The sequence below is a fragment of the Lonchura striata genome, chromosome 11, assembly GCF_050655825.1.
Source record: "Lonchura striata isolate lonStrDom1 chromosome 11, ASM5065582v1, whole genome shotgun sequence".
Taxonomy (NCBI): domain Eukaryota; kingdom Metazoa; phylum Chordata; class Aves; order Passeriformes; family Estrildidae; genus Lonchura; species Lonchura striata.
The window spans coordinates 12,016,648-12,032,090 of record NC_140713.1 but is presented as its reverse complement, the minus strand read 5'-3'; the positions used below and the strand labels follow the sequence as shown (position 1 = coordinate 12,032,090).

Genomic DNA, 15,443 nt, shown 5'->3' with positions numbered 1-15,443 from the left:
TTCCTTTGTTTCCTATAAAAATGTCTTACACCGCTGGGGTACGGGACAAAATTCCATCAAGTACGACACTTGTGAAACAAGGGAAATGTATTTATTTACAGATTCTAGCATCTTTAAAAACTACAACTTGCAAACATTGAAACAAAACAAAGGTTTAATTTAATAAAGTACTAGGGACATTACAATGAACAAGACTTTTAGTGGCTATCATAGGACATATAGTTAGGTATTTTAGTTAGCTACATTTTTTACTTTAATAGCTCTAAATTCTACATCCTATTTTTAAACAATTTTACTAATATTCCTATATTAGTAAGATGTTCTATATAATACACTTAGAGACTATACATAAAATGAAAACTCTTAAACATCTATAGACTATACATAAAATGAAAACTCTTAAACATCTAAAATACAATCTAGACTGGGAAAGGTAACCTATATAATCTAACAATGATTACTACTCTATTCCTTAGATTGTACTCTAAGCATATTTATATAGCATTACATTTGTTGCTTCCATAGCACTACTTCCTATCTATGAACAACTGCATAACTATTCTTATATTCTAACCTAAAATGAAAACTTCTTAACCGTCTAAAATACAATCTGCTATTGGGAACGTAGAAACATACAGCCTGAGAATGAATATTACTGTGTTCCCTGGCTGCAACTCTGTCCGAAAAACGCTTGTGGGAAGGGCATGGCAGATGCGTTGACCATCCCTTCCAAACCCTCCTCTGACTTCTGCCGTGCTTCGACTCCAGACACGCATCTGGAAGGCTGACTTGATCCAGCTTGTCAAAGAAGTCGGCTACGGCACGCATCCTCTTCCTCCTCGTCATCCTTCTCTTCCTTGTGGGCACCGCTGGAGCTCCTCCGCAGGCTGAGCTGTCCTTGGCAGAGCTGTCCTGCTTGGGCAACCTGTAGACAGAAAAGAGCACCAGGAGAATCTCCACAGAGGGCCAGAACCACCACTGCTCAATGGCCCAGAGAAACAGGCTGTCCTCGGTGATCTCGGGCACCTCCTGGATCCTCTTCCCCATCTCCTGCAGCATGGCCATCTCCTGCTTGCGCTGCTCCTCATGCTGGCGCAGGAGCTCCTCGGTGACCTTCACAGTCTGGTCATCCCTCCTACACAGGAACGAGAAGGCGCCCAGCATCACCACGATCTTGGTGAGAGTTCCACCGATGGTCTGCAGGAAGAGGGACAGAAGGGGCTCAGCAGGGCTGGGAGGGAGATGGCTCCTGGGCTAAGGGGCAGGACATGCAGGGCCCTGGGAATGCATGGGAGAGGGAGCTCAAGGGGAAGGTCAGGCCACATCCCTGCAGCCCCGTGGTGGCACCTGCTCTGCCCAAGGTGGCCCCTGCACCCTCACCCCTGCCCCAAAACTCACCATGGCTGCCGATCCTGCCGCCCCAACCCTTGTCTAGCAGAGCCTTCCTCTCGCCTGCTGCACTCGCCGCTGCCTCGAGACGCAGTGAGAGCCAACGGTACCGGCCGCTGTCCCTGGAGCTCCCGGGGACCCTTCCGTGGTTGCCAACGGTGATGCCGCTGAGCACGGAACCCAACGGCACAGCCTGGCCATGGCCCCTGGCCCTGGCTCTGCCCCAGGCAGGCCCAGAGCACCTGAAATCAGCCATCCACGTAGCCCGAGAGCCCCGGAGGCACCTCCTGGTGCCCCTATTACTGCTGTCTCTAACAGCTCATGAGATGGAGGGTAAAACCCCAAGGAAATTCTAGAGCATACAGCAGAACTTCTGGTGCAAAGGATCCCTTCGTATTTCAGTAGTTCTGCTTCTGTAGGTTTATAGATATCTATATCTATATATCTTACATAAAGATACATTTATATCCCTAACCAAGCAGTTATTAGCATGCAGCTCTTTCATTAAACAAGACTTTTTTATTTTTAAAGCTTTTTTCCCCACCTTCCTTCACTTGCATACAGCAATGATTCTAAAAAGGGAACTTGACTATTTCTTAGTGAGCAACAGTGTACTGAAGGAAAACAATATGATGTAATAGAAGTTACAGGAACAAACAAATATTCAATGGTCCAATTTGGAGCATATATGTTTGGAAAAACAAGCATAAAAGGAGATATCAAAAATATCACTTTTAAAAGTGTGGCACAAGGTTCATAAAATTTCTACTTTGTAACACTCTTGTCCACTTATATTTTTTTTTTATGTTTATTTCTTCTCAGCTATTTTTACTAAAAATAAAATATTTTAACAAGGCTTGTACAGCTTGATTGCAGATGAAGATGGCTAACTTCACAACTGAATTTCAATGAGCGGCAATTTCATCAGCTGATAAGTGTACCCAAATAAACAATGAGATTTTAACATGCATTAAATTGATTACAATGTACTATTGGGAAACAGGTTCTGAAACAGCCACCTAAGGCATAAAAATTGCGATTCAAATGGTGAACACAAGTGTAATTATGGGGTTTTTCCCAATACCTGTTCACAGATACACGACAAATTAATGCAGTTGCTGAAACATTTTATAAGGAAGGATCCTTAAAAATTCCTCTTTTGAGATCTGTCTCCTCATAAAAGAGGTAGGATATCTTGTCAAACACTATGATTCTAATGCTGGAACGATGTGAATTCTTTACACTTTTCTTCAGAATGGTGATTTAGTGAAAATAATCTGACAGGTTTGTTGAATATTTGAAAATCAGTTAAATATGTGAAAATTATAACACTTCAAAACAAACAGCATAAATAGAGAAAAAATAAACAGTACGGGCATTACTGACCTGACTTTTTCCCATCCTACTATAACTTACATGTTCAAATGTAAATTCATGACAGTTTGTCAATAAAAATACCAACTCCAGTGCCACAAGTAGGATGAAATTCCACGAACAGAAAGTTTAATCAGGTGGGAGTTTCCCCCTTCCCAGCGATGATTAGGTTAAAATACAACATTCCTTCACTATGTTCTAAACTACTCCAAATCCAAGTTCCAGGGCCAGCAGCCTTTGAACTGCGGAGGAAGCTCAGCTTTGAGCAGAATAATTCTCAGGTCTTGTGTGCTGCAATCATCGTTCTCCAAACCAGAAATTTGCTGCAGAAATGTTGTCAGTGCTTTCAATATAGCTCAACAAATCTCTTTCAAGGAGAAAGAATGATGTCACTTGAACATGAAGATAGCTGTCTGAAACACATCATTGGCTGCTGGACCATTACCTAACAATTATAAATGGCACAACATTAACTAGAAGGAAATGTCTGCGTATGTGCTCTCAGAGTCACCAACACTGGATCTCCTTCCGTAAATGTTTAATATTTTACCTTTAATTATGATTTACTATTTGATTTAATATTTAATTAACATAATTAATATTTATGAAGACTGGAAAGAGCTGTATTGTGCCTCGATCAAGTATGCAGGTGACCTAAAACTCTGTGGAGGAAAAGATTATGGCACGTGATGCAACTGAATTACGGTGACGGGGAAGCACTAGGAACCAGTCGTGGAACAGTGGGATTTCTGCAGTGTTTGTAAATATAGGTGTGTGTAGGTCTAGACCATTACAAACTCCCTGTCTCTATTCATATACACGCACCTGCAGACCTGTATGCGTGCACAATTTAACTGTTCAAATACAGCTTTGGCACAAGTTGACCCTAATTACACTTTAAAGATTCTTGAGCAGAGAATTCTGCCTAAAGGAAGGAGGTAATGTAAGCAAAAGAAAAAGGCTGGGGGCTTAATTCCAAAGCATTACTGGAAAAAAAAATCTCACTGATTCCACTTAGAATCTACACAATCCAGATACTGAAGGGATGTTTTTAGGCATAGTGAGGGTGGAGCAAAACACGGAAAGGTTAAGAGAGACAGGAAATAAGGACATTCTAACTGAACAGCAAGACAAAAAAGATCTAACACTTTTTCTTTCTGTCCAGTAAGTATCAAGTAACAAAATATTAACTGGAAGAAACAAAAAGCAGACTTTTCCAAAGTTTCAGACTACAGGCATGATGAGTCCCTAGAATAAAACCAGACTAAAATATCAGTAATATTAGTTTGTCTCCAACCTAGACCTCAGAAAACTAAAACAACCGAACCATGGGGAGTCAGAAAAGCTCTTGTAACACAGTGACAATCAGAATAACAATACCAAGCAACCAACCTTTTATGTAACACAGCTAACAAATAAATCAATCAATGAATACACCTGTATGTTTGTACACATATACTGCAAATTGGGCATCCAGAGATTTAGGGTACAACTGCACAAATAGTGTAGAGGAAAACATCCGCAAGCAGTAAAATCGGCACAGAAGACAAAGCATGAAGAGCAGGCAGGAAGGATGTCCAGGAAAACCAAATTTATCCTGCAGAAAATGCAGAAAGTGTCTCATCAAACCAAAGTGATCCTGCGGAGTAAGGGAGAAGCATGCCTGGCAAAAACCAGAATTCCAAGACTACAAAGTGAAAAGAACTGTGACAAGATGCTGTGGGAAAAATAAACCACTAGGGACAGATGAAAAACTGCAGGCCGCAAAAAAAAAAAAAAAAATATCCTCCTTCATTTCCAGCTTTTCTTGCTGACGAGCTTTCACCTCTGATTTCTGCAAGTGGGACCATCAAGGGCTATCAGTGCAGCCTGTATGGGACTGGGCCATGGGTATCCTTCCACTGGCATTTTATGGGAAACTTAAGAACTCCTCCACTGGACACCTGTTGCTAACGACTGACAGCAATTAAGGACTACCCATTGCTCATGGTATTGTATTATTGCTGGATATCAATGTAATGAATCGTTGCTTTGAAATTGCCCTTATTTATTGGCTCTCTATAAACACTCCCTTTACTGTGGCCTCTTTCCCCCTGATACAGGCAAGGTGCAATGTACAGACACACACATGCATATATTCTATCGGAAAATTTCCTGTATTTATCTCCAAAGATAACATTTTGTCACAACTGGAAAAAATCCCAGGGAGTTTCTCACCATGTTTACATTGGTACTTAAAAGTTTTTAAAGCTACTTATAAGGATTTTTTCAGGTTGTGCTCCAAAGCATAACCTGAACAAGAACAAGAAACTCTGGAAATGGAATATTAACAAAATCACTAGTTCAGCACCATGTAAGAGCTCTGCTCTTCAGAAATATGAACCTAGTTTAAAAATGATGACTCCTACCCTCACCCTAGTAAACAAAATAGCATCTGTAACTGAAAAATTCAATGCAGAAACAGTCAGATGAAATGTCATTAGCTACAATATTATGAAAGTGTCTCAGCTTGCTTTTATGAAGCGGGTCATTGTGTTGCCAAGATAATGTTTAGCCCCAGCCTGAGCTGAGTTAAACTCACAGAATGTGACATTTCTGCCTTGTTGAAAGGTAACAGGAGCAGATGTCCTCATGCTCAGTGCATGCCCTGTAAAAGGAAGAGGAGGACACAGGTTATATGCAGCAAATGCGTGTTTTGCTCAAAAAGGGGTTTCTGCTGGCTCAGAAGCAGCAGGCACTGGAAGGAAGCATCCACGGAAGGAAGGCCTTCCTTCATAGCCCCTGAATGGGACCTTAATTTACCATCTATGGTCACTTGAAGGTGTTTCTCAGGCTCCTCAAAAATGTGTGTTAATCCCTCTCTGGAAGTGTAAAAAAATATCTTCATATGCTTCAGGACACATTCATTTTGACAGGTAACATTTTTAAGGTCAGTCTGACAACCATAAAAGGAACTTGGTGAATACTTAATATCTTGTTTTCCCTTGTGCGGGCCGTTAATCCATTGGATTAATCTCCTCTGCTACGTATTATTGGCTCTCACCCCTAATGAAGAAAGGATATAATCATAGCTGTTAGCTGCAAGAGTTTTGTGCTGTGTTGTTTAACTTATTCTCCAATGTCATGGTTTGACACTGGCACAATGCCAGTGCCCCCATGAAAATGTGATCCCTCCCTTGAATGCTGTGAAGTGGAGTCTAAAACAGAGCAAAGCAGGCCCAAGCTTAATAATAATAGAAAAAAACTGTATTAAACTACTACTACAAAAGAAAAGAGAAAACTAAAGAAGGAAAGAAAAACCACACAAAGATCAAATGAAAACCTTGCAAAACATTCCTCCCCCCACCACCCAACTCCAACAAACCACAGTGAGACACAATCTCGACCCCAATCAGGTTTCCACCCCCCAAACAATCAATACTCAGTCCATCGAGGGAACAGAGTCTCTCCTGTGCCACAGACCCCCCAAGGAAACACAGCTCCACATCCTGTGCTTCCATGTCACACATGGCACCGCCCGGAGGAAAAGTTTGCCATGGTGACCCTTCTCCTTTCCATGCACAGTGCTCTCACCACCAAATGCATGGATGGACCGACTGCTTTTAGGATTTTTCCTTTCAAGGATGCCCTGCCAAGAGGGGAGAAAACAACAGTTCAGTTTTTCATTGTTTGGGACCACAGTCCCCCCCATTTTCCCCTGGGGCCGAGGGCTCAAGAACAGAGATCTTCTTCTCTTCTCTTTCCTTTCCAGGACAAGGGGGTGCCACCACAAACCCTCTAACCTTTTCTCTGTTCACTCCAATTTTGTCTTTTTTCCCAGCTGAAGCAGGTCTCTTGACTCACTGGCATCCTCCCAAAACACAGTCCCTCTTGGAGGAGAAGATTGGTTCAGGTTGTGGCTAACACGGAAAAGTCCAGCCAAAGCCACTCCTTGTCCCCCTTCCACCTAGAATTCCTCCTTCTAACATCCCAGGGTCCAAGGTGTCCCTCTTTCTTTCAATTTGAGGAGGGGAAAGGAAAATTCACAAAGCTTTCATTTCTCAAGGAAAGGTTAAAAGTCCAAACTCCCAGGACGGCTCGATGCCCAGACATCCAGCAACTCCCACGCGACTGGGCACCTTGCAGCTTCCCCCCCCACCCCGCTCCTCCTTCCTCGCGGTGGAATTGCTGACAAACTGCCGCTGTCTTCCCGCTGGGGGGGAATGGAGACATCCCAGATTTCTTCCACCCTTCCATCTGCAGGGGCCAGCCCGGTTCCAGTCCTTCCACCCTTCGGCCTTACCTTTATCAGGCCATGGGGCTTTCCCCTGCCCCGCCCAGCTCGTTGCTGGGCAGGGGAGAGCCCACACTGCACGCTGACCGGAACCAAAGAGAGCGAGTTCCCCTGGGAATTCTGCTTTTAACCCTCTGTGTTCTCAGAGGCGTGTCCACCTTTAATTGGTCAATATCTAAATTGACCTCTTCCTTCCGGAAAAAATTCTCTTTCCGTGTCAAACCACAACAGCCAAAAATAAAAAATAGCTCAGAAGCACATAATGCATTTAACATAGAAAGGATAAGCAGAAGTTGGGCATTATATAGTACAGGGGAGAAAAAAGGACATCAAAGTGGAAAAGGTTTGCTCCAATCCTCCCCAAATGTTATACATGACGATCTAGCTTCTACCCATCATGAAAAAAGGCTATGAAAACTTCCTACCCAAATTCATCAATTTGCATTTCTCACCAGCCAAACCAGCAGATGGTCCTAACCAAAATGCAGCAGAAGCTGCAAATGCTTTTTGTGCAACCTGATTCTGATCCAACAGTCCTGCTCATGATTGGCATTAATACCTAGGAATACTGTAATATTTATTTATAACCTTAAATTCATCTTCATTGCACTGTGGGGGCAGTTGCTCACAATTTTATAGTATCAAGTCCAAAACTGTTTCTAGTGCTAGAAGCAGACATTCATTTCAATATTAGCACTCTGTGACTTCACTGCAGGACTTGGGAAAAGTACAAATTATTTCATCTGCTCTCTTGCTTTAATTTAAGAGCCGGACACTCCAAAAGAGGTTTGCTCCCCTTTTAATTTTATCCAATCTTTTTTCATCAACAAGGAGAGGCGAATGTGAGTAGGCACAAGGGAAAAATAAAAAAAAACAAAAAAAAAAAAAAAAAAAAAAAAACAAAGAAAAAGGAAAGGAAAGGAAAGAGCAGCAGGCATTAAATAGCGATAATCAGCAGGTACAAAGCTGCTGAACGCGGCGGCCTGCCCGCATCCAGGAGAACAAGCCCGGCCCAAGCCCCTCCCGCGATGGCCCCGCCTGTGGGGAGGCAGAGGGGGAGCGGCGGCCAAACCCCGCTGGGCTCAGCCTTTGCCCAGAAGAGAAGCCCGGCAGGGCGGGAGCTCGTGGAGCAGCTCTGGCCGCAGGTGGGAATCTCGGGCACTGCCCGGGAGCTGCGGCCCCTCGCCGGGAGCCTCCCCGCCCGCCCGGAGCCGCGGCGGTGCCGGCGCGGGCTCAGCGCGGCCTCCGCCGCCTCTCCCGCCCCGCGCCGCCTCCGCCGCTGCCGCGCGGCCGTTCCGGAGCCGCCGGGCTGCGCGGCCTCAAACGCTCTCCCCAGACGGGCCCCAGCCAGCTCCGGGCCCGTGCTGCCCGCAGGCCTCGGCAAAGGCACCCTCCGACACCTGGCCTGAGGGAACGCGGCTTCCCGGGCCGCTGCCGCCACTGCTGCCGTCGGAAACGTGCCCGGAGCCGGCCCCTCTCAGGCAGGAGCCGGACAAGTGCGCGCCTCGTGCTGCCGCGGCTCTGCCGGCCCGAGGGAAAGGTGGGAGAGCGCAGCCTCGGGCCCTTGGAGAGCGCATCCCTTCACGGCGTGAGGGGCGGCTCCGTGACAACGGGCTCTGCGTGCTACTGCTGAACACCTCTTCCAATAAACCAGCTCTCGGTGCAAGGAAGAAATTGTATTGCTTCCTTTGTTTCCTATAAAAATGTCTTACACCGCTGGGGTACGGGACAAAATTCCATCAAGTACGACACTTGTGAAACAAGGCAAATGTATTTATTTACAGATTCTAGCATCTTTAAAAACTACAACTTGCAAACATTGAAGCAAAACAAAGGTTTAATTGAGTAAAGAACTAGGGACATTATAATGAACAAGACTTTTAGTGGATAGTACAGCACATTCTATATCCTATTTATAAACAATTTTACTAATATTCCTATATTAGTAAGATATTTTATAATACACTTACATTCTATACTTAAAATGGAAACTCTTAAACATCTAAAATACAATGCGGATTGGGACAGGTAAACTATATAATCTAACAATGATTACTACTCTATTCCTTAGATTGAACTCTATGCGTACTTATATAGCATTACATTTACTGTTTCAATAGCACTACTTCCTATTTATGAACAATTGAAATACTATTCTTATACTCTATACCTAAAATGAAAACTTCTTAACCGTCTACAATATAATCTGGTATTGGGAACATAAAATCACACAGCCTAAGAATGAATACTACTGTGTTCCCTGGCTGCAACTCTGTCCCAAAATTGCTTGTGGGAAGGGCTTGGAAGATGCGTTGACCATCCCTTCCAAACCCTCCTCTGACTTCTGCCGTGCTTCGACTCCAGACAGGCATCTGGAAGGCTGACTTGATCCAGCTTGTCAAAGAAGTCAGCTACGGCACGCATCCTCTTCCTCCTCGTCATCCTTCTCTTCCTTGTGGGCACCGCTGGAGCTCCTCCGCAGGCTGAGCTGTCGTTGGCAGACCTGTCCTGCTTGGGCAACCTGTAGATAGAAAAGAGCACCAGGAGAATCTCCACAGAGGGCCAGAACCACCACTGCTCAATGGCCCAGAGAAACAGGCTGTCCTCGGTGATCTCGGGCACCTCCTGGATCCTCTTCCCCATCTCCTGCAGCATGGCCATCTCCTGCTTGCGCTGCTCCTCGTGCTGGCGCAGGAGCTCCTCGGTGACCTTCACGGTCTGGTCATCCCTGCTACACAGGAACGAGAAGGCGCCCAGCATCACCACGATCTTGGTGAGAGTTCCACCGATGGTCTGGAGGAAGAGGGACAGAAGGGGCTCAGCAGGGCTGGGAGGGAGATGGCTCCTGGGCTAAGGGGCAGGACATGCAGGGCCCTGGGAATGCATGGGAGAGGGAGCTCAAGGGGAAGGTCAGGCCACATCCCTGCAGCCCCGTGGTGGCACCTGCTCTGCCCAAGGTGGCCCCTGCACCCTCACCCCTGCCCCAAAACTCACCATGGCTGCCGATCCTGCCGCCCCAACCCTTGTCTAGCAGAGCCTTCCTCTCGCCTGCTGCACTCGCCGCTGCCTCGAGACGCAGTGAGAGCCAACGGTACCGGCCGCTGTCCCTGGAGCTCCCGGGGACCCTTCCGTGGTTGCCAACGGTGATGCCGCTGAGCACGGAACCCAACGGCACAGCCTGGCCATGGCCCCTGGCCCTGGCTCTGCCCCAGGCAGGCCCAGAGCACCTGAAATCAGCCATCCACGTAGCCCGAGAGCCCCGGAGGCACCTCCCGGTGCCCCTATTACTGCTGTCTCTAACAGCTCATGAGATGGAGGGTAAAACCCCAAGGAAATTCTAGAGCACACAGCAGAACTTGTGGTGCAAAGGATCCCTTCGTATTTCAGTAGTTCTGCTTCTGTAGGTTTATAGATATCTATATCTATATATCTTACATAAAGATACATTTATATCCCTAACCAAGCAGTTATTAGCATGCAGCTCTTTCATTAAACAAGACTTTTTTATTTTTAAAGCTTTTTTCCCCACCTTCCTTCACTTGCATACAGCAATGATTCTAAAAAGGGAACTTGACTATTTCTTAGTGAGCAACAGTGTACTGAAGGAAAACAATAAGATGTAATAGAAGTTACAGGAACAAACAAATATTCAATGGTCCAATTTGGAGCATATATGTTTGGAAAAACAAGCATAAAAGGAGATATCAAAAATATCACTTTTAAAAGTGTGGCACAAGGTTCATAAAATTTCTACTTTGTAACACTCTTGTCCACTTATATTTTTTTTTAATGTTTATTTCTTCTCAGATATTTTTACTAAAAATAAAATATTTTAACAAGGCTTGTACAGCTTGATTGCAGATGAAGATGGCTAACTTCACAACTGAATTTCAATGAGCGGCAATTTCATCAGCTGATAAGTGTACCCAAATAAACAATGAGATTTTAACATGCATTAAACTGATTACAATGTACTATTGGGAAACAGGTTCTGAAACAGCCACCTAAGGCATAAAAATTGCGATTCAAATGGTGAACGCAAGTGTAATTATGGGGTTTTTCCCAATACCTGTTCACAGGAACACGACAAATAAATGCAGTTGCTGAAACATTTTATAAGGAAGGATCCTTAAAAATTCCTCTTTTGAGATCTGTCTCCTCATAAAAGAGGTAGGATATCTTGTCAAACACTATGATTCTAATTCTGGAACAATGTGAATTCTTTACACTTTTCTTCAGAATGGTGATTTAGTGAAAATAATCTGACAGGTTTGTTGAATATTTGAAAATCAGTTAAATATGTGAAAATTATAACACTTCAAAACAAACAGCATAAATAGAGAAAAAATAAACAGTACGGGCATTACTGACCTGACTTTTTCCCATCCTACTATAACTTACATGTTCAAATGTAAATTCATGACAGTTTGTCAATAAAAATACCAACTCCAGTGCCACAAGTAGGATGAAATTCCACGAACAGAAAGTTTAATCAGGTGGGAGTTTCCCCCTTCCCAGCGATGATTAGGTTAAAATACAACATTCCTTCACTATGTTCTAAACTACTCCAAATCCAAGTTCCAGGGCCAGCAGCCTTTGAACTGCGGAGGAAGCTCAGCTTTGAGCAGAATAATTCTCAGGTCTTGTGTGCTGCAATCATCGTTCTCCAAACCAGAAATTTGCTGCAGAAATGTTGTCAGTGCTTTCAATATAGCTCAACAAATCTCTTCCAAGGAGAAAGAATGATGTCACTTGAACATGAAGATAGCCGTCTGAAACACATCATTGGCTGCTGGACCATTACCTAACAATTATAAATGGCACAACATTAACTAGAAGGAAATGTCTGCGTATGTGCTCTCAGAGTCACCAACACTGGATCTCCTTCCGTAAATGTTTAATATTTTACCTTTAAGTATGATTTACTATTTGATTTAATATTTAATTAACATAATTAATATTTATGAAGACTGGAAAGAGCTGTATTGTGCCTCGATCAAGTATGCAGGTGATCTAAAACTCTGTGGAGGAAAAGATTATGGCACGTGATGCAACTGAATTACGGTGACGGGGAAGCACTAGGAACCAGTCGTGGAACAGTGGGATTTCTGCAGTGTTTGTAAATATAGGTGTGTGTAGGTCTAGACCATTACAAACTCCCTGTCTCTATTCATATACACACACCTACAGACCTGTATGCGTGCACAATTTAACTGTTCAAATACAGCTTTGGCACAAGTTGACCCTAATTACACTTTAAAGATTCTTGAGCAGAGAATTCTGCCTAAAGGAAGGAGGTAATGTAAGCAAAAGAGAAAGGCTGGGGGCTTAATTCCAAAGCATTCCTGGAAAAAAAAATCTCACTGATTCCACTTAGAATCTACACAATCCAGATACTGAAGGGATGTTTTAAGGCATAGTGAGGGTGGAGCAAAACACTGAAAGGTTAAGAGAGACAGGAGATAAGGACATTCTAACTGAACAGCAAGACAAAAAAGATCTAACATTTTTTCTTTCTGTCCAGTAAGTATCAAGTAACAAAATATTAACTGGAAGAAACAAAAAGCAGACTTTTCCAAAGTTTCAGACTACAGGCATGATGAGTCCCTAGAATAAAACCAGACTAAAATATCAGTAATATTAGTTTGTCTCCAACCTAGACCTCAGAAAACTAAAACAACCGAACCATGGGGAGTCAGAAAAGCTCTTGTAACACAGTGACAATCAGAATAACAATACCAAGCAACCAACCTTTTATGTAACACAGCTAACAAATAAATCAATCAATGAATACACATGTATGTTTGTACACATATACTGCAAATTGGGCATCCAGAGATTTAGGGTACAACTGCACAAATAGTGTAGAGGAAAACATCCGCAAGCAGTAAAATCGGCACAGAAGACAAAGCATGAAGAGCAGGCAGGAAGGATGTCCAGGAAAACCAAATTTATCCTGCAGAAAATGCAGAAAGTGTCTCATCAAACCAAAGTGATCCTGCGGAGTAAGGGAGAAGCATGCCTGGCAAAAACCAGAATTCCAAGACTACAAAGTGAAAAGAACTGTGACAAGATGCTGTGGGAAAAAGAAACCACTAAGGACAGACGAAAAACTGCAGGCCGCAAAAAACAAAAATATCCTCCTTCATTTCCAGCTTTTCTTGCTGATGAGCTTTCACCTCTGATTTCTGCAAGTGGGACCATCAAGGGCTATCAGTGCAGCCTGTATGGGACTGGGCCATGGGTATCCTTCCACTGGCATTTTATGGGAAACTTAAGAACTCCTCCACTGGACACCTGTTGCTAACGACTGACAGCAATTAAGGACTACCCATTGCTCATGGTATTGTATTATTGCTGGATATCAATGTAATGAATCGTTGCTTTGAAATTGCCCTTATTTATTGGCTCTCTATAAACACTCCCTTTACTGTGGCCTCTTTCCCCCTGATACAGGCAAGGTGCAATGTACAGACACACACATGCATATATTCTATCGGAAAATTTCCTGTATTTATCTCCAAAGATAACATTTTGTCACAACTGGAAAAAATCCCAGGGAGTTTCTCACCATGTTTACATTGGTACTTAAAGGTTTTTAAAGCTACTTATAAGGATTTTTTCAGGTTGTGCTCCAAAGCATAACCTGAACAAGAACAAGAAACTCTGGAAATGGAATATTAACAAAATCACTAGTTCAGCACCATGTAAGAGCTCTGCTCTTCAGGAATATGAACCTAGTTTAAAAATGATGACTCCTACCCTCACCCTAGTAAACAAAATAGCATCTGTAACTAAAAAATTAAATGCAGAAACAGTCAGAAGAAATGTCATTAGCTACAATATTATGAAAGTGTCTCAGCTTGCTTTTATGAAGCGGGTCATTGTGTTGCCAAGATAATGTTTAGCCCCAGCCTGAGCTGAGTTAAACTCACAGAATGTGACATTTCTGCCTTGTTGAAAGGTAACAGGAGCAGATGTCCTCATGCTCAGTGCATGCCCTGTAAAAGGAAGAGGAGGACACAGGTTATATGCAGCAAATGCGTGTTTTGCTCAAAAAGGGGTTTCTGCTGGCTCAGAAGCAGCAGGCACTGGAAGGAAGCATCCACGGAAGGAAGGCCTTCCTTCATAGCCCCTGAATGGGACCTTAATTTACCATCTATGGTCACTTGAAGGTGTTTCTCAGGCTCCTCAAAAATGTGTGTTAATCCCTCTCTGGAAGTGTAAAAAAATATCTTCATATGCTTCAGGACACATTCATTTTGACAGGTAACATTTTTAAGGTCAGTCTGACAACCATAAAAGGAACTTGGTGAATACTTAGTATCTTGTTTTCCCTTGTGCGGGCCATTAATCCATTGGATTAATCTCATCTGCTACGTATTATTGGCTCTCACCCCTAATGAAGAAAGGATATAATCATAGCTGTTAGCTGCAAGAGTTTTGTGCTGTGTTGTTTAACTTATTCTCCAATGTCATGGTTTGACACTGGCACAATGCCAGTGCCCCCATGAAAATGTGATCCCTCCCTTGAATGCTGTGAAGTGGAGTCTAGAACAGAGCAAAGCAGGCCCAAGCTTAATAATAATAGAGTAAAACTGTATTAAACTACTACTACAAAAGAAAAGAGAAAACTAAAGAAGGAAAGAAAAACCACACAAAGATCAAATGAAAACCTTGCAAAACATTCCTCCCCCCACCACCCAACTTCAACAAACCACAGTGAGACACAATCTCGACCCCAATCAGGTTTCCACCCCCCAAACAATCAATACTCAGTCCATCGAGGGAACAGAGTCTCTCCTGTGCCACAGACCCCCCAAGGAAACACAGCTCCACATCCTGTGCTTCCATGTCACACATGGCACCGCCCGGAGGAAAAGTTTGCCATGGTGACCCTTCTCCTTTCCATGCACAGTGCTCTCACCACCAAATGCATGGATGGACCGACTGCTTTTAGGATTTTTCCTTTCAAGGATGCCCTGCCAAGAGGGGAGAAAACAACAGTTCAGTTTTTCATTGTTTGGGACCACAGTCCCCCCCATTTTCCCCTGGGGCCGAGGGCTCAAGAACAGAGATCTTCTTCTCTTCTCTTTCCTTTTCAGGACAAGGGGGTGCCACCACAAACCCTCTAACCTTTTCTCTGTTCACTCCAATTTTGTCTTTTTTCCCAGCTGAAGCAGGTCTCTTGACTCACTGGCATCCTCCCAAAACACAGTCCTTCTTGGAGGAGAAGATTGGTTCAGGTTGTGGCTAACACGGAAAAGTCCAGCCAAAGCCACTCCTTGTCCCCCTTCCACCTAGAATTCCTCCTTCTAACATCCCAGGGTCCAAGGTGTCCCTCTTTCCTCTCTTTCAATTCGAGGAGGGGAAAGGAAAATTCACAAAGCTTTCATTTCTCAAGGAA

At 43.7% G+C, this 15,443-nt stretch overlaps 1 protein-coding gene across 1 annotated transcript; it reads right to left on the bottom strand.

Moving 5' to 3' along the window:
• Nucleotides 1-534: 534 nt before the first annotated feature.
• LOC146766410 (uncharacterized) lies at nucleotides 535-8,206 on the bottom strand. The gene is made up of 2 exons (XM_085589348.1): nucleotides 5,566-8,206; nucleotides 535-5,410 (listed from the first exon to the last, which is right to left on the bottom strand). The coding sequence occupies exon 2, from the start codon at nucleotides 1,162-1,164 to the stop codon at nucleotides 535-537; it is 630 nt and encodes a 209-aa protein (XP_085445474.1). The 5' UTR covers nucleotides 1,165-5,410; nucleotides 5,566-8,206.
• Nucleotides 8,207-15,443: the final 7,237 nt, after the last annotated feature.